At 32.3% G+C, this 26,873-nt stretch overlaps 1 protein-coding gene across 1 annotated transcript; it reads right to left on the bottom strand.

Annotated features, from left to right (window-relative positions):
• Positions 1-12,917: 12,917 nt before the first annotated feature.
• LOC149261508 (SPRY domain-containing protein C285.10c-like) lies at positions 12,918-13,352 on the bottom strand. The gene has a single exon (XM_089369473.1). It carries the CDS (start codon positions 13,350-13,352, stop codon positions 12,918-12,920), a length of 435 nt encoding a protein of 144 aa, XP_089225599.1.
• Positions 13,353-26,873: the final 13,521 nt, after the last annotated feature.

The raw sequence follows: 26,873 nt of genomic DNA on the forward strand, positions 1-26,873 counted from the left end.
TTATATATCCATTGCAAGCCACATGCGAATAATTTCTAACATAGAATGTGAATACTCATGTAATATTTTACTGTGTGAGTGTTAGATTACACACACACACACATATATATCTTGCAATCCACATGCACATAGTTTTTGACACATAATTTCTTGGACAATCATCTCAAGGTATTTGAGACTCCCAAATACCTTACACCTATTCGTGATCATGACCAAGTTATTCATTTGATTCCAGGAAGTGTTCCTCCAAACATTAGGCCTTGTAGATATCCCTATGCGAAAAGAGTGAAAATGAACGTATGGTTGCAGAAATGTTAGAGGTCGATATAATTCAACCTAGTCGAAGTTCTTTCTCTACTCTAGTAGTATTGGTGCACAAGAAGGATGGATCATGGCATATGTGTCTGAATTAGAGGGAGCTCAACAAGTTCACTATTAAAGATAAATTTCTCATTCCTTTCATTGATGAATTGGTGGATGAATTATGTGGATCAATTTACTTCACCAAGTTGGATCTTTGTTCAGGATATCATCAAATTAGAATGAAGACTGAAGATATTCCAAAAAAAAAAAATTCAAAACTCATGAAGGTCGTTATGAATTTTTGGTCATGCCTTTTTCCCTTACTAATGCACCTTCCACATTTCAAGGTTTGATGAATTCCATTTTCAAACCCTTAGAAAATGTGTGTTAGTATTTTTAATGATATACTAATCCATAGCAAGTATTGGAAGGATCATGTTCAACATGTTCACAGGGTGCTCAAACTATTGGAGGAGAAACAATTATATGCATAAATATCCAAATGTTTCTTTGGAGAATAGGAGGTGGAATATTTGGGTCATATTGTATCTCATGAGGGTGTTAAGGCAGACCCTAACAAAATTAAATCCATTAAGGAATGGAAAATCCCCACAACCCTATAGCATCTTCAAGGGTTTCTTTGGATGACACGGTATTATCACAAGTTTGTTAAGAATTATGGGAGAATAGTAGCGCCTCTAACAACATTACTGAAGAAATATGCATTTCCGTGGACTCTAGAAGAAACTAAGGCCTTTGAACATATTAAAGAGGCAATGTGCCAAGCACTCATCGTAGCTACACCTAACTTCACAAAAACCTTTATTGTGGAATGTGATGCCCCAGGAAATGGAATTCGTGTTGTTTTAATGCAAGAAGGAAGAACCATTTATTTTGAAAGTCACCCAATCAAGGGAAAGTATTTACACAAACCTATTTATGAGAAGGAAATGTTGGAAATACAACATGCACTAAATAAATGACAACCTTAACTAATGGGAAGCAACTTCAAGGTAAAAATAGATCACGATAGTCTTAAATACTTTTTAGAACAAATATTATCTTAAGAAGACCAGCAAAACCGGGTCACAAAGATGTTGGGTTATGACTTTGAAATCATCTACAAAAAAAGGAAGCAAAATGTTGTTGCATATGCACTCTTGAGAAAGGATGATGACACTGCAAAATTTCTATGTTCCATTTCTATTGGATAACTGAAGCAAGGGATTAATGGAATAATGACAAAGAGGTGTGGACACTCATTCAAAAGTTGCACCAAGATCCTACTACGTCTTACACATTTATCTAGAAAAATGAGTCATTATCGTACAAAGATCATTTATATCTCTGTAGGGATTCACAACTCAAAAGAAAGATTCTTTTAAAACTACAAGCCTCCACCTTATGAGGGAATTCATGATTTTAAAAAATTTACCACAAGGTCAAGAAGGATTTTTTTTGGAATGGCATTAAATCTGATATTCAAAAGTTTTTGTGAGAATGTTTGGTTTTCCAACAAAAGAAAGTTGAGACAATTAAGACCCCAACTCCATTAGAACCTTTAGCCATTCCAATTCAGTGTTTTGAGGAGGTATCAATGGATTCTATCACAAGTTTACCTAGACCTTAAGGAAAGAGTGTCATCATGGTGGTAGTTGATAGACTTACCAAGTATGCACAATTTTGTGCATTATCTCATACTTTTAAATCCAATACAGTTGCTACTGCACTTATGGAAACAATTCAAAAGCTACATGGAAACCCAAAGATTATTGTAAGTGACGATCCCATTTCCACTCGAATTTTTTGGACGAAATTATTTTCTTGTCTTGGTACATAATTAGCTCATAGTTCATCTTATCATCCTCAATCTAAGAGGAAAATAGAGATAGTGAACAAATGTTTGGAACGATATCTTCATGTCTTTGTATTTCATAAACAAACACAATGGGTCAAGTGGTTACCTCTGGCTAAATGGTGGTATAACACTTCCTTCCTTATTGCAAAAAAAATGGCCCCATTTATGGAACTTTATGGATATCATCCACCATCCGTCACACCATATTTAAGAGAAAATTATAAGGTTCAATCAGTGGAAGATCACATTGAGCATCAACAACAATCCCTCCAACTCTTAAAGGATAACCTCAATCTAGCGCATAATCGAATGAAATAATAGGCAAACGAGCATCGCGGTGAAAAAAGTTTTGATGTAGGCGGCTGGGTATTTTTATGGCTACAACCATATAAAAAAAATCCCTCAAGAAAGATAAGAAGGGTAATAAATTATCACCCAAGTACTATGGTCCTTACAAGGTGTTGCTAAAGATTATTATTATGGAATATAAATTAGAGTTGCTTGCATATTCCCGAGTACACCTAGCTTTCCATGTTTCATACTTAAAGAAGGTTATCAGTGACAAGATTCCAGTTCAAGCAATACTGTGAGAACTTGACGAGGAAGGAAAAATCATATTGGAGCCAGAAGCAGTCATGAAAACAAGAACCTGGTAGCTACAAAGTCGATCAATTTAAGAGTATCTCATTATGTGGAAGAACTTACTTACTGAAGATTCCACATGGGAGGATGAGAATTTTATAGAGATGTATCAATAACTACTCAAGTGTTGAGGATAACATTTTTTTGAAGGAGAGGGGCATGTTAGGTCCCTATAATACTAGTGTAGCCCCCTTATTGTTATTGTTAGTGTAGCCCCTATTGTTATTGTTGTGTCCCATAGAAGCCCATATTGTTATTATTGTTATGTAGGCTTTGATTATATTGTGACCCCTTAGAACCCTATATATACCAAGGAGGTCTTGTCATTTGTATAATCCAATAATTATTGATTTATGTAATGTAAAGGAGGTTCCCCCATTGAAGAGTATACTTTTTAAGTTGTTAATCTATCTTTTATTCTACTTTGTGAGCTAGTTACACAACAATTATCAATGAATCCAGTTCGTATTTCTCAATCATAATAACATTATCTTTAATCACAATATTTTCAACTATTATTCATTTTGTAATTCTAGGTGCTAATTATAATATTTTTAACTATCAATCATTAATCACAGTTTCTTTGCAAGTACTTAGAGAACATATAGTTCCCTAATCAAAAAAATTGTCATAGAATCCATAATCGCATAAAGTGCATATTTCGTTAGCCCTTACTAAAGACATCCATAAGTCTAGTATCATGAATTCCTGGAAATAAAATATAGGCTTCCCTTAAACTACAATTCTAGTAGTTCCTCACCAAATGATAGGTGTCTTTCTTGCTAGGAAACTAATCGTAAATCGTTGATATATTTACACCTCCTAAACCCAAGTAGTGCCATGCTAGTTTTGGTACTAGTCTCGTCGTTATCTCCCAATGACACATTTAAATTTGTACTACCTTTATTTCTCGCAATCAATTTCATACATCCTCTAACAAATTTTTTTATCTCTTGTCATGCAAGCTTATGGTGATCATCCACCCATGACCTTTATCTCCAATCATATTATCTCTTGGTAGTTAGATCAACTAAACAAAATCATCACTTTTGTGAAAAATGGAGGATTTTTCCTATCCCTTCATGGAAGATAACTAATTTTCATTGTTTCCTTAAAGTTAGGAGTTTAAATTCTCATGTGGTGGCTCGTCTAATATTCTCAAAGAAAAATAAATATTTACATTCTCATAAAGAATATTTACTTTTCACGTTTTGGATTTTTAGCCACTCATCATTTAAAAAAAATAAAGCGTAAAAGTCATTTAAAAATATATTTACCACTAATCTGCATTTAAAAGTAAAATAAGGTTACAATTCGATTTCCACTATCGTCTAATGTTTCCTTGAAGCATTTTAAATTACCAAATCATGATTCCTTGAAAATGTTTTGACACCACTACCTGAGTCTCCTCACAATTTTGGCCTTCAAACAAGATGTCCCCTGAAATCCAACAATTCACAGGCATCATGACTGACATCTCATGTCACATGGGTGGTGTTCATTTCAAGTTTCCCTCATAATAAAAAACATGCATTTTAGAATAAGCATCACTATATATTCTATCCATAAATATTCCATGTCATGTTTTCATAATAATAAACATTATATATTCACATTTCCAGTTGCAAATCAAATTGCGACCTTTTTCCTTTCACTTATTCTTATATTTAATTACGCTGGAATGTTAGTGAAATCACTATCTTGTCATTATGCTACCCCTGCTTAATTATACTAGCAACATTAATCACAATTGTACTTCATATAACCATACTCTTTACAAAATCATGTTATTTATAAAACATCTTGTTGAATATACTCAAGATGCATTTCAATTTTCACATGCATAAATGTTTCTTAATACTTCAACAAAGTAACAAGGAGCTGATATTTTTCCTTTTCCATGTACATAAACCATTTCCATGCATTAAGAGAAATCATAGAAAATAAGGGTTTCTCCTCCAAACTATATATAAGAAGATTAAAAAAAAAAATCCATGGAGATGTTTTCCATAATAATAATCAATGAAACAAGACCTTCTAATAGATATAAAGCCATTTTGATCCAAACATTATCATCCACCATAGTACTAATCTATGCAAAATGACATTTCATTTTTATACAAATGTGTTTAACCATAAGTCACCATGCAACATTACTAAGTCGAAGACAATAATGAAGAATTTTAGTCAAAGAAAATAGTAACACAAACTAATTAAAATACCTCATCCAGATATTGTTTACCAATGACAAGGAAGACACCACAATTCTAAAACATAATGGACCTAACTAATTAGGTTTAATATATATTGTCTCCAATAATATTCACACAAACTAGATGATTCCCCAAAGGATGAAAATTCAATATTTTGTTATATCGATGATGTATCCAAACTCATCATACTAACCCTATCATTGAAACATCAACTTGTAGAGCTACATTGACATGTTTGAAGTTTTATCATTTAACGTAATCAACAACACCTAACTGTTATTAGTTTTATCATTGAATTTGTAGAACATACATAATGTATACCATCGCACATGTTTCCATTACTAGACAATACATTATTAAATTATCAAATATCTTTGCTACCCTTATCATATGATTTACCATATATGCATGTTCATATAAAATGCCACAACCCTTTTCCTTTATGTTCTTGTTATAAACATGCATTTCTATTTATTAGTCACTTTTATAAGACACTACTATTATCGTGATATAAGTTGTTTATAACATTCAAGAACTTACAATCATGCTTATGCATGAGTAAAGAAATATCCACTTTCGTAGCCATCATAGTTTATTTCATACTATCTTAATATGCAAAAAATGATATACAAGAACAATAATTTACCATTAGTAATTGTATGTCAATAACAAATATTGTTAACGATTTAGAAGCTAGAAACATATCTATAGTCAATTAAATTATTACCACCATTAAGCCAATAATATGAGTATGAACTACTACTATCAAATTATTTATGACTCTTAACAATGATCTTCAACAACAAGAAATTGAATGTTGCATATTCCAATAAATTGTTACAATATATTACATAGAACATGACACCAAAATATCATAAATTCAATTGACATTTAATGGGGTTCTTTCATCTTTTCTCTTAAACAGTCTAACATGCTACCATCAACATCAAGGACAATTTTTGTCTTTCTACATTCTTTTCACTATCACATCGTTTTCATTATTGACAAAGCAATGCATGCATTAATTATTTTCTCAAAATAGTAAGCAATGCATTGTGATTCCAAGCATTCTCTTTTAATTCATCATTAACAGTATCATATGAGTATGGATACAAAAACAGGTAATTAATCCTAATTATTAATATTAATTGTGTGAATGTTCAAAATTATCCATAATTTAGTTTATTCAATGTGACATGATTTCTAACTGACTTTTATCAATCATCATGACTCAAATGCCATCAACATCATTATTCTTCAAAGCACTCATTAACGTTATTACTCTTTGAAACATGCATTAGTAGTATTATTCGTTTCATATTAAATGTGGTCTAATGCACACGTTGTAATGCAATTTCATTAGTATCATACTAAACCCAAGAGGTGCCAGTGTTGCAACCTTTTCCCTTTTACCACTTCTAAAATCCCTTAGTGTACCTCATCCAAAATATATGGGATTAGAAATTTTTACTAGTTTTACCAGCATGCATTCTTCCAAAATGATTTATCCCATACTCTTTAATTGATAATCAAATGATATAATCATGATAATTAAGTGAAGTAACCTTAGAAAAGGAATAGAATATATCATAGAGTAATAACCATTAATTCAACTTGTTCATGTAATGCTTTCTAGTGTAACTTCATATCATTAACATTGCTCATTTAACCAAATTCGTTAATAACACTTTGAATGTAGTTTCCAACATCTTGCAAAGTAGAAATATCATCAAGATAACAAAATATGAAAGAACATAAATAGACATCGACATAACCTGGAAACCCTGAAGGGAAAAGCCAACAAACATTTATTTTATTAAATATTTCATTAGGGAGTTCCCCCTTCACTCAATGGAAACAAGGGATGAAATCCCTTGTCCATTGCTAAAATTTTACAAAAATTTACACAACCTTTAATTCAAGCATATCTAACTAAATGATATTACATTTAAAATAATGTCATGTTTTTTAAACACTTTACCCCATTGTTCTTCAAGCACATTGTCTCCCTGCATAGTTGTTTCCTGTAGTAACTTACCCTTTGTAAACTATGATTAACAATCTTCCACTCTACATATAACAATAGCGATACATAATTAACGCATCATCTACAATAGTATTAGTTATAATCCATCTTTCAATTGTTGCAAAAAAACTAAGCTTAGAAAACATCACTCCATTCTTTGTGAAATTCGTGATTATTTCCTACAACCACTATCTTTAGTGAACTCTAACATCATGATTATTCAAAATATCAATTTATCAAAACCCAAAAGATTATGAATTTTTCATCAATTAAATAAAGTGTGAGAATCAAAATCCCAAATATTCAATATCTACTAGTTACCATTTCAGAATCACTAATAATCTTCCATGCATTATTCCACTTGGCCTGGATACACTTTCTTGCACATGCAGAAATTAGAGTAAAAGTCATATCCATAACTAATTTTTTACCTTTACATATATAATCATGTACTTAATATTAACTATTTAAATATGCAATTAGAGTAAAAGTCATATCCATAACTAATATTTAACCTTTACATGTATAATCATGTACTTAATAATAATTATTAAATATGCAATGCCTTAATCCTTATCTGAAAAACCACACTTTTAATGCATTTAATCCAAATACAAAACCACGAGAATCAATTTGCAAATCCATATTAGTGTTTCCCTTGTTGCAAAATCACGGCTAAGAATCTACTTGTTCTTTTACACACAAAACCATGGGTAACAACATAGGTTAGTAATATAAAATATGACTAATCTTGTTGTTTTTATTCCTAAAACATAATACAAAGGCATATAGTTATATGTGCATGTCTATTTTCTCATATTCCAAATGCGTTAAATAAAAACACATATTTATAAATCTATGTTTATTGATCCACCTTTCGTACATAAATACATAATTATTATATACTTATTATAAAAACATGCGTATTCATTCTCATTTCACTTACATTGCATAAACATCATAAAATCATATATATTCATCCTTATTTCCTATGTATTAAATAAATACATTATAGTTATCAAAACATGATTATTTATGGTTGAGAATGTAAAATCCTATGCATTACTAAAACCGTCTCTATAATATTTCTATGGATGCAAAATCAAATGATTTAACCTTTGCATAACCATGACTACTTTATTATACAATGCAGTGGCAATACATTATTAGAAATCAATAAACTTACTATTATTTTGACCATTGCAAACCATTCATACATATATGCGGGTACTTCTGATACGCGGGTACTTTCGATACGCAGGAATGAGTATCTAGCACTGATACGCAGGAACGAGTATCCAGCACGGCTAGAAGTGTTGCCCAAATTTACAAGAAATGTCAAGTTGGGAGCATCAATAATATAATATATTTAAATTTAATATATATTAAAAATAAAAATAAAAATAAAATAATTTATTTATTTCCATACAAAACTTGCCAATCAAATTCCATCTTGCAAAAAAACATGTAAAATATTGAACTTTGAAACATTGCCAAAAAATATCAAAATATTAATCCATCAACAATTTCTCAATCAAATTCCTTCAGAGCAAGGAAACATGCATAACTCTCAAATGAGAAAAAAAGATTGTTATTAGTCGATTATTAGGTGATTTCATGCAACTCTATATGTTAAGTCATTGGTTCAATTCTTTGCCCTTGATGTAACCTCACCAATATTATATATATTATATCTAATTATAATAGAGATAAGAAAAAATAAAATATATATTAATAGTAATTAAAAAAATTTAAAACAATAGAGTTTAAATCCAATGTTATTTTAAAAAGAGTTTGTATAATAAAATTATAAATTTCCAAGTTCACATATATTTTATACTTTTATTATTATTTTTGGTAGGTAAGTACCCACAGGGGATTTGAACTAGTGACCTATCGCAAGGAGTGCCTTAACAGTGCACCCATTCACCATCAATCCAAAGCCCCGTGGGCTAACATATATTTTATACTTAAATAAATATGAAAATTAAATTAAAAAACGTTTTATTAATAATATTTATATTTCATAATTTCAACTATTTTTTTTCTTTAGTATTCCATCTTTTGTCCATTTAGCTTTAACGATAATGATGGTTTTTCTAGTGGCTAACAATCTTCCTAAATTATTTTATATCCATCCGCCATCCGCGTATATGAGGAGAATGAATAGCTTTCCAATGACAAAGATAAAGATTGGCCAGACGCCTCATCTTCATTTGGATAGAAGGGTTTTCCATAAACATGTTGTTTCTATTAGTTCCAGACCGATATCCAAATCTAAACCCAATGGCATACCCTTCCGTTCACATAGTTCCATTAGTTTAAGCAACACCCAAGCTGGCAATGTCAAATACACCTACGTTTGCACTTATTCATTGCAGTGAAGCTCCCAAAACATCAAAAATTGGTTGCAGTGAAGCTCCTGAAAAGCTCCAAAGTACCGGTTGAAGCTCCCAGCGGTTTTCAAGTGTTTCCGATCAGTTCCCAAGCTCCCAGGAGCGGGGAAGCTTCAAGTACGTTCTATCCGATGCCTAGGAACGATACCCATGTAACTATGTATAAATATATTGCAAGCTATATGCTAATAATTTCTAACACACAACGCGCATATACATGTAATATTTTATCATGCAAGGGTTACAGTATGTGTAACATTACATTCGGATAACCACCTTGTAGAAATTTTCATTGTAGATTACACTGATTATGCAATGTAGTAAAGAAAAATACTTAATCTAATTCTACAATCAAACTTGCGGAAACTTAATTGATTTTGAGCAAGATCAAACAGAACACATATAACAGAGAAGAAGAATCAATCACATATGAAACACAAAAGAATACTCTGGGGAAAGCCTCAACTAAAAACCCCGCTATCTATATTATCATACAAGTGGAAATATCTCGGGATTACACAAAGCTTTAGCTCTCAAGCTATCCAGCTCTCAGTACAATCCCTCACTGCCGCTCATAGAAAGAATAGACAACACATATGCCTCCTCCTCTGTCCTCCAAGCCTCCTATTTCCTTGCGCAGTTTCTCTTGGGTCCTCCAGCTGCCACCTATGTGATTCTCACCTCACACACTGCTATGACCTCTGTAGTAACTACACAATCCTCAAGGAATGAATTCCTTCTACATGCAAGATATATTCACATGGGAATACTCTAGCAACTGATAGTACACTATCCTTGCCTTTAATCTCAGCCGGGTCTTTGTCTGAACTAACATACATGAGTTATTTATGAGAGAATATTCAGTTATCTGAAGAATAATAACTTTGCATGCATGCATGCATTCACTGACTGAACTCATAATTAGTTCGACAAATTGTTTGGAACTAATTTAACTAGACTTAACTCAGATAACTGAGCTAACTAATTACAACTCAAATACAACTCATCCTTATCTCCTTAATTAAGGGATAACATTCTCAATCAAAGGGATAACTGTTGCATGTCTTCACAAAGACTTCATGTTTGAATTTCTCTAACTAATTAACTCAAGATGAATTAATTAATTATTTTTGAAACAGCTCGTGAGACTAAATTCTCATTTTAATTCTCAATTTTAATTCAAGGACAAATTAAAATTTGACTATATCCTAAAATGCTATCTATAGCAATGCTATTTTTAGCATTTCTATTTTTAGCATTTCTTGTTGTTATTTTCAACACTTCTTCTCAACAAGAAAGGAATTCAACTCTATCCCGATCCTAAACCTTTGGAATGTTCTGCATGCAACACTTCTCTCAAGTGTTGTTGCTCCAGCAACTCCAGAAACAAAAAATATCCAACCTGAATCAGAATGATGCATCTGTCATCAAAGTCTCTGACTGTTGTTACCTTTGTCGACTGAAAACTCTGCACCTCTGTGCTCTTTAGTATCTGACTACTCTAGCCTCTGTCACTTTGATCTCTGACTGCATCAATCACACTGATTCCTCTTGCTGCATCTGTGCTGCTGCTGGTCCTATCTCCCAGCACTGCATCCGCACTGCACCTCCTCTCATCATGTTGCAAAGTGCTACCCATTACTGCACTGCAACTCAGTTATTGAGAAGTAAGTAATTGATATCCCAATCGACCTCCCTATTGGGCTAGAAACACCCTCTGATGCTGAAGCTCCCTCTGCCGCTCCATTTGCATCTGTCTCTACCCACTCAGTTAGTTCTACTACTCCTCGTCGAGACTCCTATAGCAAGGTCTAATCAAAGAGGTTGGGTACCTCAAGGTTCATGCCCCTATTTCAGCCTTCATAAGACTATCACTTCACATTGCCCCACCTCACACCTGGAGGTATGGCTGCATGCAGGGGTTAAATTTGACACCCATATACTAGTATTTAGCTTTTTTACACGTAAAATATGTTCTAGTTTCAAATCTCCACGTCATGTGTAACTTGCCATTAATTTTTAAGAACGTCAATATGACAGACATGTTTAAAAATGAAAAATTAAAAAAAAAATTATAGATATATATATATATATATATATATATATATATATATATATAACCTTGCAAGTTGCGCTGAATGGAGGATTTATTAACATTTTTAACATTTAATTTAATAATCCATGGTAATTACTAATAGGTATCCACCCGTAACCCGTTACCCGTATCAGTTTCTAAGTCATAATTATAAATATCACTGATATTATATCAGTTTCTAATTTTCAACAGGTAAAACCGTAAATGGTATGGTACTAATGGTAATTAATTCCCAGCTACCCACTACAGGTAGCTACAGAGTTAGGTTACTAATTTATGGTGATTTTTGCAAGTTGTAACTTCCAGTTCCAAGTTCCAATTCATTTCAATTTTCAAATTCCAATCCACCGCAATCTGTAAGTTATTCAACAATGTGGTGAGTCGGTGACTTTGGTGAGGACTCAGGAGCAGGGCATAAGAAAAACCTGTTGGAACTTCGAATTCAGCTGAGTTTGTGCAGAGAATTGGTGTAAATGGGTCAAATAGACATTTGAGAGGGATATCAAAACCAGCATATCCACAATCATGGGTTTTGAGTCAGAGTAGCAGGAGGATGACATCGGATAAATGCCTTCTTCAATCCCCCTGAATCCTGATGATCTCATTGTGCAAAAAGCTATCAGGTTAGATCCCAAACCATAATCAGCTATACCCAATTTATTTATATATATACACACTTCAGCCTGGCTGTATATTCATTAAACATACATTCGGATGTTGCTGTGTATACTTGGCTATGTATTGTAACTATTCTGGCCCATAATCAAGTAAAATCCATATGATAACAGGATTGATTTAAAAATGGCAGCATGCATCAATTAAAAGACACATTTCTTGATAGAGGGTAGGATTTATCTCAACATATATGCTTTATCTATGAGAGGAGCATTTTTGCATTCAACTAAACGTTTAAGTAATATTACCAAATCTTTAGGATATGGAAGTAAAATTGGATGTTACATAATGAAATAATGAACCTACTCATATATAGTGTCTTGTGGAAATACTTCCATGTACATTCTTGCTTCCAGTCTCGGCAGATTTGTGTGCCAACCATACTCCAGGCCCTGGACTACTAATTTGCTAGTGTCCCCTTAACATGGATCTATTCTTGGATTGCATGTTTCACAGAGGGAAGTGAGGTGTTTTACAGCATGTGTAGGGGACATGGGGAGATGCCCACCTGGAGGAAGACTATATATCCTGTAGGCTGTGTTTATTAACAATCCAAAGTTCATTTAGGACAATCTTAGATCAGTACAGTGAACACGTGAACGCTAGCAATAAGCAATATCCAAAACATCAAGGCTAATGGATTATGGATCCCTTACCTGGGTTGTAGAATGAGACTTGATTTGCAATCATAACAGGCATGCATTGAAAGCTATTCTGGAATCTGACCCATATTGACAACCACAGTCACATCGCAGTCAGCTCCAATGGTTGGGAACATATTGTTCTCAATACAATTTGCAACTCCAAATGTAGTGAACACAGGAGGACTATTGTTTTGAGTAAAGTAACAAAGTCCTCGTTTAATATCATATCCACAACCGATGGTGGCTCCGATTCTATTCCAGGGATTGCCAAAGAAACATACTTCTCCTGCACCTGCAATGAAGATCTCCCCCTTCTTGGAATGAAATCCAATCGAAACATCATCTAGACCAGGAAATCTGAAAGGAGGGGCCGGCCTGCAAGCCAACCCAATAGCCAGATTGCCATCAACAATCCCAGCACTCTTCGTCTTCTTCTTCGCATTGGGTCTGTAGGCAACTATGGAGACCTCAAAATAGTTACAAGCAACCCTAAAGCCCATACTCTCATTCCCATGCATCAGAGGAAGAATGCACTGAACTGACTGTGGTTTTCTCTTGGAGCCAATCAAGGGATTGAAATTGATTTCCTACAGATCACACGAATTTAATGAAATTAAAGGCTCTCGGGACTGGAAGATTTCCGTGCTGAGTCCATTGAATTCATTGGGAAGTCTATGGAATTAGAAATGCTAGGCTTCCCAGCCCTTGTCTGCACTGATCCATTCCTTTGAACTGTCAAAGGGAATTATAGGATTATGTTCTCTCCATTGCCCCGCAAAGTTGGTTCTTCACTCCCGTAATGTTTTCTCTCTTATTGACAAGAAGTGTAAGGCTACCCAGAAGCAGCAGTAGAGAGGGCAACACTCCAGAACATACTCTATCTGCCATCGATAAAATTGAAACTATAAAACACAGATGCCAACAAATAATGATATATGATGTTTATTAACGGATGTGAAATTCATATTACTATCTCACCTCTTCTGGAAGACTAGAGGATACAATCTTTTGTAGGGCATCATTTAAATACTTTTGAGAGAAAATTTCAGCCTCTTCCATAACTTTTTTCACCGGGAAAAGCAATGAGGGATGCCCGAAATAAATTGAGGACAGAGGAAGGTGTTAACAGTAGGAAACAAGCCTATAGCACTCAGGCTTCCAGGGTACACCTTCAACATGAAGTTTTACACAACGCGAAAAATAGAAATTGCTTTTAGTTTCATTCATATACAGAAAACTGCTAGCCCAATACATTAGACACACGGCTTTGATATATAGACAGCTGGAGTCTTTATTTGAGCAGCGATTGTCTTGTGTAAAACCTTATTGCTCATGGAATTTTCCACGTGGCGGGGACACATAGCCATAATATATGGGACTTACAATAAATAAAAATCACACATATTACGCAAAATATTATATAACACAAAATCTCAACACCAAACTGTCACTTAGTCTACCCATGAGGAACATCAAGAGTTAAAAACGGTGAAACTTTTAACAAACTAAACCAAGATATGATGAGATCGCATCAACCGATAGACCTCTCTAAAAATCTCAGGTCCAAGACACATCATCCAAAAATCTGTATCCCAAAGTTTATTTCGGAACAATGGAGTGTTGAGACATTTCAAACTCCATGCCTTTTTAAATGACCAACCGAAGGTACTTTGTTAGACAAATTGGTTCACATCCTTTGGATCAAATGGATCTTCATACACCCGATAACCACATGCCAAGGCTATCCACTACTGAAAAGTCACTTTTTTAGCTTGAATGTAGAAGTCCCCTTTCCGTACCTGTACATATGCCTGCTGCATGAGTTGATGTGGTTGCTTATAATCAATGGGATAACTTGGTTGCTCATGGCAAGTTGGCAACCAAAGTTCTGTTTTTTCTGTCTGGGTGTGTGTTTTCAGGGTTCTTCTTGGATCAACCAGTTCAAATTAGAATTGGCTGGTTCGACTGATTATTAAACCAAATTGTCCTCTTCGAACCCAAATGTGCAAAAAAGGAAATTATCCTATTTTTGGAATTTATATATAACTCCATCACTTTCATGTTCAATAGTCACGACTCATAATCGGTTTCGTGGGAACAGCTTGGTTAGTTCTGTATAGTTTACATTTTAAGTGCTAACCTGCAGGATCAAGTTTATTATACAAGAAAATAAATAAATAGAATGTACTAAATAGAAGTGTAATGTTAAACCTGATTTCTATGTATAATAAAATGAATGTTGTAATCGAATAGGCTGAGAAAATGTTAAGAAAATTAGGGAAGCACAGATACTGAGGATGAGGTAACGATCCCTTAAATGTAAACTAAACCAGAGTCAAGCCCACCCTTCCTGGGAAATCGGGAATAATAAAAAAAAGGTTCTTTCTACAATCCATGTAAATAATAATTGCATGTACTTCAACATGAAAGTTTGTGTGAGTTGAATTTCATGAATTCCTTTTGGGGTAGTTTGGTACAGAAATATAAAAATGTTTCTTCTTAATCAAGTAAACCTATTTTATCACTATTTCCCATCTATTTTATCATTATTTCCATCTTAAACAAAAAAACTCAGAACATTTGAACAATCTGGAAAATTTGCAGCAAAATTTGATCAACAGGTCTCAAAACAAAGTGTAGCAATGAGGCTTGAGCCGAATGGTACAACAAAGAATGGAAAATTTGAACAATTATGAGTACAATTTGAAATTAGATGAAACTTGTACAAATAAATTTTAAAAGTCATATGATGGGCAATTTAAAAATAAAAACGTCATAAAAAAATTCCTTGACGAGTAGGGTCACCCGTCAAATTTAACCCTTGGCTGCATGTGATCCTTCTGCCCACTTGGCTCGAAATTTCCCCCTACTGGAGGTCTCTGCATGAGTGGATGCCTCCACTCGGTCTCCTCTAAGCATCTCTAATTGTGGATCCTCCACAATTGTCTGAGACTTCTTCTAGCATTGCATGTTGAGAGGTAATTTACTCTCCCTCTCAACCACCAAGTCTCCAACATTTGTCTTGCTCTTCAAGGCTTTGCATGCATCTTAAACCTCAAGAGCATACAGGTTCTTGACTCTTGAACTGATCTGCTTCACCTGTCTCGTGGTGATGTGTCTAAGGAAAAATTTTCCTTCACTTAAGACAACATTGTAGCCTTTGTCCTCCAACATCGCGATTGACACCAAATTCTTCTTCAGTCTAGGCACATACTTCACATCTGTCAAAGTAATAAAAGCTCAATGCTCTCTCTGAAAAGCAACAATGCCTACTCCTGAAACACTATAATTTTCATCATTACCCATCTCTATACGCATCTGGAGGTCTTTCTCCTCCAAGGTACTGAACAAACTCTTATCACTGGTCATGTGGAATGAAGCTCCACTGTCAAGAAACCAACCACAACCCATCATCGATGAAACCTTGCATGCGATGAGGGTAAAATCAAATTCGAACTGTGAGGCCAGTGCCTCACCATCTAATCCTTTCGAGGATCTCTTCTTGGATTTCTTCAATGGACAATAGTTGCATAATGGTCCACCTCATGACAATTAAAGCATCTCACTTTAGATTTGTCAATCTTCTTCCCACCATGGGAAGAACTCGATTTGGAATGGGAAGCCTTCCCTTTCCCTTTCCTTGCCTTGCTAAGGCTATATTTTCTTCATCATCATGCTTAGATGAAGAACCATCTCTGGTGCTCCTCCTAATCTCCTCCTGCATCAGATCCAACCACAGTCATTCCCAATCTCGCACTTTTTCTCTTCCATTCACTGAGTCCTGGTAGTTATGCCAGGATTTAGGAAGACCGAGGAGAGCAAGACTCACCATATCATCATCAGCTGTCATGATTCCTACACTTCCAAGCTCATCTCTTTAGGTGGTGAGCTTGTTCAGATATGTAGAGATCGTATCGCCCTTTTCACACTTGATTTTCCGAAGCTTGTCCTAGCGCCAGTTTTCTCTGGTCGCTGTTGTTCTGATATAGGTCCTTCAATATTTTCCACATTGAAAATGGAGTCTCCTTCCCATGGGGACTCGAGACAATATGGTCCCGAACTTCCTCTAGAAGAATTCTCCTCTCTTTCGCCACACATTTCATCCATTCCATCAATTCTTGGGCATTAGCTGCTACTGGCTTCGGGACTTCTTAATCAATGAAGTCCTTCAAACCATTGTCTTCTAATACCACTTCCATGCGATCCTTCCATGCTATGTAATTCGCGCTGCCATCCAGGGCATACTTGAGTCTCATGCCATTGAACACCATTGGTGAATTTTGAAATGTGATAAGAAATCGATTTTGTACCTACAATCAAGAACTTCAAACTTCAAAATTTTCCTTTCTTTGTATATTGTTCTCCACTTTGATCACTTTACTCCGATACCATGTAGAAAGTATCACTGTAGATTAAACTGATTATGCAATGTAATAAAGTAAAATACTTAATCTACTTCTACAATCAAACTTGCGGAAGCTTAATCGATTTTGAGCAAGATCAAACATAACACATATAACAGAGAAGAAGAATCAATCACATATGAAACATGGAAGAATACTTTGGGAAAAGCCTTTGCTAAAAACTCCGTTATCTATATTATCATACAAGTGGAAATATATTAGGATTACACAAAGCTTTAGCTCTCAAGCTATCCAGCTCTCAGTACAATCCCTCACTACTACTCATAGACATAATAGACAAGACATATGCATCCTCCTCTATCCTCCGAGCCTCCTATTTCCTTACGCAATTTCTCCTGGGTCCTCTAGCTTCCACCTGTGTGATTCTCACCTCACAAACCGCTCTGACCTTTATAGTAACTGCGCAGTCCTCAAAGAATGAATCCCTTTTGCATACAAGAGATATTAGTACACTACCCCTGCCTTTAACCTCAACTGGGTCTTTGTCTAAACTGACATGCATGAGTTATTTATGAGAGAATATTCAGTTATCGGAAGAACACTAGTTGCATTCATGCGTGCATTAAATGACTAAACTCACAATTAGTTCCACAAACTATTTGGAACTAATTTAACTGGACTTAACTTAGTTAACTGAGTTAACTAATTACAACTCAAATACAACTTATCTTTATTTCCTTAATTAAGGGATAACTTCCTCAATCAAAGGGATAACTGTTACATGTCTTCACAAAAACTTCATGTTTGAATTTCTCCAACTAATTAATTCAAAATGAATTAATTAATTTTTTTCAAACAGCTCGTGAAACTAAATTCGAATTTTAATTCAATAACAAATTAAAATTGAGATATATCCTTAAATACTATCTATAGCAATGCTATTTTTAGCATTTATTGTCGCTATTTTCAACGCACCTCCAGATATTAAAAGACCCAATTATTGTTTCAACCATGATGGTTGGGAAATCGTTGAAACCATATTGAGCGGTAATAATTAACATCTCCCAAGGTGCATGTTTTTTTCACACCCTCTACATGGCACGGCGCCAATGTCAAGATGCATTCACACACTCCACTCTTTTTCTGCGCCAAACAGCAATGGAAGCATGATTGGGACGTGCGTCTCACAAATTGCAAGGGTCAAATAATTTGTAATTTTTTTATCTGCAACCAACATTGCTACTATCTTTATTTCAAGAATACTTGTTTAAACAAAAGAGTGATATATTATTTTCTACTAGATATATGGACCTCCACCTCGCTCTACATAATTAAGATCACTGTAATAACTCTAATCATTTTTGGAAGTATGCTGTTGGAGCTCGATGTCGTCTTTAAAAACTACATTCTTCCACTAACAAAGAGTCAAGGGAGTCTTTGCATATGATTTCTACTCTAAATTGATCAATATAAGGTGCATGTTCTTCAACCTTTTTCTCCATTACCAGTTTGAGGTTAAAGACAAACCTACCAGAAAAAGTTTCAAAGAAAATTACTGTTTGTAGCCATCGTTGAGCCATAAAAAGAATCACATCTACCCATTTTTTCATAAGCACGTACGTCCATACATTTTGTCGAATCAGTGAATAATTTCGTTACAGTTATTCCGCAACTGTTTCTTGATGATACCATGGTTGTTGGAGCACATAATATTTTCCATGTGATTGAAATTACAACATCCAGGCGTAGGGATATTAGGATATTACCAGATTTAAGTAAAGAATTTAAATTTTTATATTAACAAATTTATTTTCATGTTAATTAGGTTGATTATAACAAAATAGTTGATGTATAATTAGGAAAAAAAATAATAATAAAATAGACATGTGTAATTTATTCAATTTTTAATATAAAATCAACATATAGTATTTAAAAATATTAATAATAATTAAAACATGAGTTATATGTAAAATATTTCAATAAAGAAAATATGATTAAAGTATTTCAAATAATCTCATTATTTTACATTTTATTTCCTTTTTAGATATATTTTTCAATATGTAGTAAAAATTTGTTAGAATTGTAAGTTTAAATTGTTTAAAAATCTATGTTTTCAAAAAAAAATCAGCACATTGAATCTATTTATACATTTAAAAACGAAATTTAAACAATGAAAATAATTTAATTACAATCTCTGCACTTCATAGTTCCCTAATTAAATATATCAATTATTTTCTATATTTCCTACCAAATCCATGCAAAAAAATTGATATCTAAATATATACATATATTATTTATTATTTTAAATATGTAAACATATAATTCTAATCAATTTATAAATTTAAAAAGTTATAGTTTTTACATCTTCATAACTTTTTCTATTAATCGCTAATTGATAATCATCATCATTTAATTTTGAAGTCATATCCAAGTTAGACACTAAAATTTTCATTTAATTTTGAAGTCATATCCAAGTTAGACACTAAAATTTTTGTTAGGAAACACTTGTTTGTGAGACAAACTCCTTTACATTTGAATCTTTAACTTTTTAGAAAGAAACAAATGTTCTTAATCATTAGATACTTTTTATTATTTAAAAAAATGTAATATATTTAAATTATGTTATTAAAGTTATGATCAGAATTATCATGTGATATAATCATTAACATATAATAATGATAACTTATAGAATAGTTATTACATGATATTTATTTATTTTATTATGGAAATATATTTAATAAGATATTTTAGGTAAACTATAGAAATTTTACTCAAATTTGAGAAAATTACTTAAAACTTTTTATAAGATTTTTTTTAATCACTAGAAAAAATGAGACATTTTATAACTTTCTTTTAATCTAAAAATGTTTATTATTATTTTGATCAAATAGTATTTGTTAAGACATGTCTCTTATTAAGATTCCATCCTTAAAGTTAAGTGTTTCTAGATTTTCAAAAATTTATCAACATAAACTTTGAGGAGCCTTAAATTTAACTTGAGGAGGATGTTCAAAATTGATTGTATACAAGCTCTAATGGTTTGAGAAAATTACTTAAAATAATTTTGTGCCACTGCTTATTCTTAAATTTGGGAAAATTTCCTATAGTTTCAAGAGTTTACCCACATTAAATTTGAAGAACCTTAAGTTATAATAACTTTTTTTTATTTAAAGAGGTTGCTCAAAATCAATTTTCTACCACATCTTTTAATTTGGAAAGATTATTATATATAGAGAGATATATATATAATTTATTAATTATTCTATGAATTATGAATTAAAATATTTTTATTAAAAGAAATACTATGCTTAAAAAATGTAATGTACATATTTTTTATTTATTTATTTATTTATTTATTTTATTTTTTTTCAAAAGGTGGAAAAACCTATCAAACTCAGTAATGTACATATTTTTAGCTACCATTTTATAAATTCTTTTAGGATTAAAATTTAACTATTAATCATTAAATTTCTCAAAAATATTATAATTTAAAAATAAATGCTCTAAAAGTAATTTTAATATTTTATATTTATATATGATAATTATTCTCAATAAAATATTTGTAAACAGAAATTATTCAACCTATCTTTGGAGTGGCAAGGATTGGAACTGCTTATTGGTTGGTGAACGGTGGGGTCTGGAGGGATGCATGGTGGGAGGAAGGAGCAGTGAGGTATGGAGGTATGCATTTATGGGAAAAGTAGGGAGGACGATTGCCCTTTTTCGTGTTTATGATGATTATTTTTTATTTTTATTTTCTTGTTATTGTTGTTTAATGGGATTTGAATATTGAGTCTGAATTATTGCTAATTGTGTTATTTTTATTTGTATGAATTTAATTTTATATTATTTCTTATATATATAATTATTTGGTAATTTATAATAATTTTTTATTTTTTTTAAATAATTTATTTAAAAAATATTATATAAGAAAATTTATGGAAAATGAAAACATAAAAGATTATTAAATATGACTGTAAAATTTAATAAATAAGTTATGGTTTATTTTATTTATTTAGAGTTAAAATATTATTTTTTGATGTTGAAATAAATTTAAAATATTGGTATAAATTTTCAATAATTAAGTTACAATTTTAACTATTTAAAAAATTAATAATTAAGTTACAATTTTAATTACCCTAAAAAATTAATAATAGATTGAAAACTAATATTTATATTAGAATTCGCTATAAAAACTCTAAAATACTAGATTCTCACACGACATCAAAGAAATATATGGAATAACTAAATAATGTGTTGTGTGTGAAAAATTTCAAAGCACCATAATATATGCGGAATATGTTTAAAACACTATTCTTATTAGAAAATTTTATGAATATAACTTAGCAAATTGGCTTGAACACGACTTGGCTTATGTAGCCTTAGTACTCTTGAGGCTAGACATTACTCCCTCACCCAAATGCTTAGGGGGAGTGCCAAGAATATTAGTGTGTTCCAAAAGTCTGAACCATGTATAGTAGAGGAATACATAGAGAGTAGACATACGATTGTTTTAAAATTCAAGCCTATCTAAAATGAAGGATGGGATAGATAAGATTAACACATTAAATATTTAAACAAAATGTATTTCTATAGTAGGTATGTATGGATTTTTGCATAGTGTCACTATAAACTATACAAAAATTAAATGAACAATGCAATTATACCAAAACATAAAGTATTTATAATATGGACTTAAAACATATGAATAATTTTGCAATGAGCAATCATTTTAATTCACCATAACTTAGTGTGTTATACGCCAAATGAATAAAGTAATTTCCACTACTAAATTAGTGAAAGAAGCCAACATTGACGCATCCGGTGGAGTGAGGAGTGCTATTAGGTTGTAGCAATGGTAAAAAACATATTATTAGATATAAGAAATATATGATACACTATATACATAAATATGGTCAAGATATAAACCTCCTTCATAAAACTCTATTGTTAATTGACCATTATTAGCCGATAATAAGTATGTTCATAGCTAGTGCATTATGAGGCTCATACGAGTTGTCATGTGGCCTTTCTTGGTCAAACCCTACTACAAAAATATTATGCCCCAACCCCTCCCACAACATCACCTTTTGGTCGCTCATGGCATGATGATTCTACCATGGTAACATGTTGTACTAGAGTGTGAGTAAAGATGGCTTTTGCAGTCTCGGTTCAATAATACTCTTTACTAGTCTAGGATGTTGGGTAGGGGGTTAGGCATTCATCTAGCTAGGTGAGGACTTAGTGCTAGGTTGTGTCTAAAATTCTCTATATATTGGGTAGACCCATAACCCACCCCTTGGAATTCTACCATGTCAAAGTAGTTCACAAGGAGTCCTAGCCTAAGCTCTGCTCGTATTTTTCTCAAGAAAAATAAATGAATCTCACTATTATTACTAGGAGTTTTACTGAAAGCCATGAACCACATATCCATCCAATCATCATAGAATGTTTGGTAGGCGTGCCACCCACCAATCCATATAAATATATTTCTTATTAACTAATATATGTTTATTGTTTCTTGGGTCAAAGAAAAATAATAGCAAATCCTATTTGGTTATAGTCTCTAATTTGGTATTTATTCTAAACAATTTTATAGTATTCATAACATCATATCCATGTAATCAAAAATATTAGTTAATAGAACTTTCGCATTAGAAATGGATGATTTAATTGAAGTTAATGAACTTTCTATAGACAATTGTAAGGTTTTTTTGGTGTTTTTGAGATCATGTATGAGTGTCCTAAAAGTTGTTAAGGATGAATTTCAACATCCAAATTTATTTATTATGATTTGGGGTTTGGTGATGGTAGGTTTGGGTTCTCATTATTCTCCATAGTAGCCAAGTTTCATACAATTCAATAAGGAGCTTGTGTTTGGGATCTCATTTCAACTTTTTTTCCAATTTTAAACAAATTTTTCATATATATATAGCATTCTTTCGTACTTGGAATTGAAAGGATATAAAATCAATTAACTTAGCGTTCATTATAATCCAAGGATGTGATATTTGGCTCAGTCTAATTCTAAAAACTTGTTGTGAAGTATAAAATGAGAAAAAAATTGGTCGTGGTCATATAAAATTTAGACACACCATAAATACATACACATCCCTCAGAACATGTGTGTGTTGTTATTCCATGCATACATAGCATCCTAGCTAGCGTTTTGGTTGGAATTTTAGGGGTTGTTGAGTCTAAATGTCTAGGAACATGTAGGAAAGCACATGTGTTCTTGAAAGTGCATCTTCCTAATTCTCCCATTGCCTCTTTGTGGGATATCAATAGGATGCAATCACCCACTTGGTTTCTTTTTAGGGTCCCTATTTGTGATATTGTTTTAGTTCATTCCAAAAATAAGGGATTTAGCTCTAATTACCATAGTAAATTACACAAATAACATCATGTGAGTAAACTAGTTGAACAATCATTGTTAACATTGAATTTACACTTAATAATTTATAATAATGAATGTGTTGGTCATGAGTACTTTCAATATTGAGGACTTATTTTTAGTTGATATTGTTCATTTATCAACACATTCACAATGGGTTTTATGGACATGATCCTATTTCCAAATATGTAGATTTTAATTTCTTGAGTGGTTTTCATTAAGCTACATATATTGGCTTTAGATATCAACATTCGTTGGATATCAATGGGTTGAATAGTGAAATTCAAGGCTTATTTAATGATTATCAAGGAAAAGTATTATCTAAATGAATTATGTGTGAATAAGTTACTATTTGTATGCTTATTTACTACAGTTCAAGATGGCTTACGAGCATTTGCTTGAATATGTTGAGAATTAAAAAGGTTGCACGAAGAATTTGGACGGTGGTAATTGTGACTTGAGGTGTTTCCATGTATATTTAGTTGGAGTGGAAGCTATGGTAAATTATGAAATTAATTTTCAAATGAAGTTTTGACCTTAGAATAAACACTTTCCTACCTAATATAGAAGGTTCGTATGAAGAAAAGATAGAGAATTATGAGACAAGAAATGTAGCTACCATTAGTGTGTTTAGCTAGGGAGAACAAAGTCATTCTAGTGCAAATTTCATCTAATGGAGGTGTAATATTTAGGAAAATATTTGACACTAGATTTTTCAAATATAAAGCAAGTATACCCAATACGTAACATTCATTAAATTCAACATTAAATGAAGGAACTTATTTAATTTTGGTTATTGGAAGTAGTCCAAAATAAGTTATAGAATAGAATTGAATGTTTAGATGCACATAGAAGTGGGTGGGAAATTACCTAATTAATGAACATATAAAATAAATACACTAACACAATAATTAGAACTCATACTAGGAATATTATTGATAGCTTGTTAGCATAAATCCACTATTCGAGGATCTCTTGTAGCATGTTTTCACACCAAAAGTTTTCCTTATTAGGAGATTTTCATACTCCAATCATATTTCATGTAACATGTTACTATTAGTAAGGAGGAAATTTAGTTGGATATTATTTGATGAGTTATAGAGCTTTCCCTATTAGTGGATTTTAGACTCTGATCCTTTTTCATGTAACAAGTTAGTAGCAATAAGGGGGCACATCAATTCAGGATTACTTGATGAGTTATACACATGTATGAGGATGTCATGGGTTACTAAAAAGTGAAAAATGGCTCAAATTAACTTATATCAAGCACTTTTAATTTGATTCTATTAATTATAATACTATTTTTTCAATTTTTCCCACTATATATCTATTGCGGAAAAATATAAATTATGAAATTGGTACATATAAGAACCATCTATTACATTTGCATCAAATATAACATATCACTTTAAAAGTGTTTTCTCAATAAATATTATATTTTGTGTCTTACTTATAACACATTTAAATACTATATTCAAATTGATTAAGTATGTGGAAACATCTTCTAAATCCAAAATATATTGTTGCCCAAATTTACATTGTTACTAACTCATTTGTAAAAATTAACATTAATTTACACTCACTTTTTGTAAAAATTAACTTATTTTTTGTTGAACGCTTTTATATGACAAACTAATTTGCAGAACACAACAGATCTTTCTAATGCCAATCTTTTTGTCGAGTATATTTCATCTGACACAAACAGGACTATTACTTTTCACGGTTATTTTTAAGAATGGATTGATTTTAATATCATGATTAAGTCAATTTCAACACTTTGAATATCCTTAATATGTTTTATTTGGTATGAAATTTTTGCATAAGAATCATGAAGGAACTGGCCATTTCTTCTAGAGCACACTTATGTTTTCTTTGTACCAAGTTTTTTTTACAGGTTACAGGATAATCAAGTATTCATTAAGGAGATTACATTGTGCGCACAATTGGTCTTCAAATGACTAAATTCATGAAAATTCTAAAGACAAATCCATTTCCACAACCATTACTTTGCAACTCCCCTTTTGCAAAAGATTTTGAATTCCACCAATTGTCAAACAATAAAGCATACCATTTCCTTGTCCATTTTTCACAGCAAGAGTTCTTGTTCATTCACCATGCGTTTTCCATTTCCATTCCTATTCCTAACCCATCAATAAAAGCCATTTTCCATTTCCATTTCCTTTTTCTTACCATTTTTCATTTCCGCAAATAAAATCCTGCTTCTATGTATATCATTGAGTCAAAGTCCTAGAGTCTAATTATCTTTGTAAAAACACCTAGAGGCTTGCATGCCTTAATGGAAAGTACTCTTTCCAATGAACAATGGGAGTACATTAATATCCCTTGTTCGTTGGATCTTGTAGGTGACTCGACCACAACAAACTTATTCGTACCTACAAAGATGTGTTACGCATCTTGACTCCCATTGGAATCAATGGTGGGAGCTCTCGTGTTGGCTATTGGAATTCATTAATGGCCACTAAGTCAACAACTTCTTGCTATGTTCGACACCAGCATATTTAATCATATAGTCAGATTTATGCCATCGAGTGTTGAAGACTTGAAGACCCATATTTTGTAGCAGATGAAGCAGATTTCCTTTCATTGTTTTTCAGTTTGTCATGACTTGAGGACAAGTCAATAAATAAGGTTGGGGGGAGGAAAATGTAACTTATATATTTTGTATACCTTCCAAGCCTTATACATTTTCAGCCATATTCAGCAGACTCATCAGATTCATTAGACTATCCAGCAGTAGATATGACAATATAGATCCATTTTTCATCCACAACTTGCAGAAGAAGCTTCAGATCAGAATTGTAGCAATTGAACATGCATGATTCATCCACTTCTGTAGGTAAGTAAGGTATGATGTTTTCTAACCTTTAATATTGAAATTCTTTTTAGATGCTAAAATGATGATATTTGGAAAATGTTCCACTATTTCACTATTCCCTTTCTCATTAAAAATTGCCAAAAACCATCAATTGGGGAGGGGGGAATTTCACACTTCATTTTTTACTCATTTATATTACATCTTAACCCACATAGTCTTCCCACTATGAAAACTACTACAAAATCATGAGCATATTAAATGACTTCTTAAAATGATTGACCTCAATAAAGTAAATAATGATTGTAAACACAAGAACCAATCATTAAAAAGAGATCTTAACAAAGTAAATAATGATTGTAACACAAGAACCAATCATTAAAATATGTAAATGCTTTGCAAAAATAAAGTTATCCAAAGATGTGCAAAG

The sequence above is a fragment of the Pinus tabuliformis genome, chromosome 6 (genome assembly GCF_031772625.1).
Source record: "Pinus tabuliformis cultivar Carrire ecotype Pingquan chromosome 6, CPIR1, whole genome shotgun sequence".
In the NCBI taxonomy this organism is placed as follows: Eukaryota; Viridiplantae; Streptophyta; class Pinopsida; order Pinales; family Pinaceae; genus Pinus; species Pinus tabuliformis.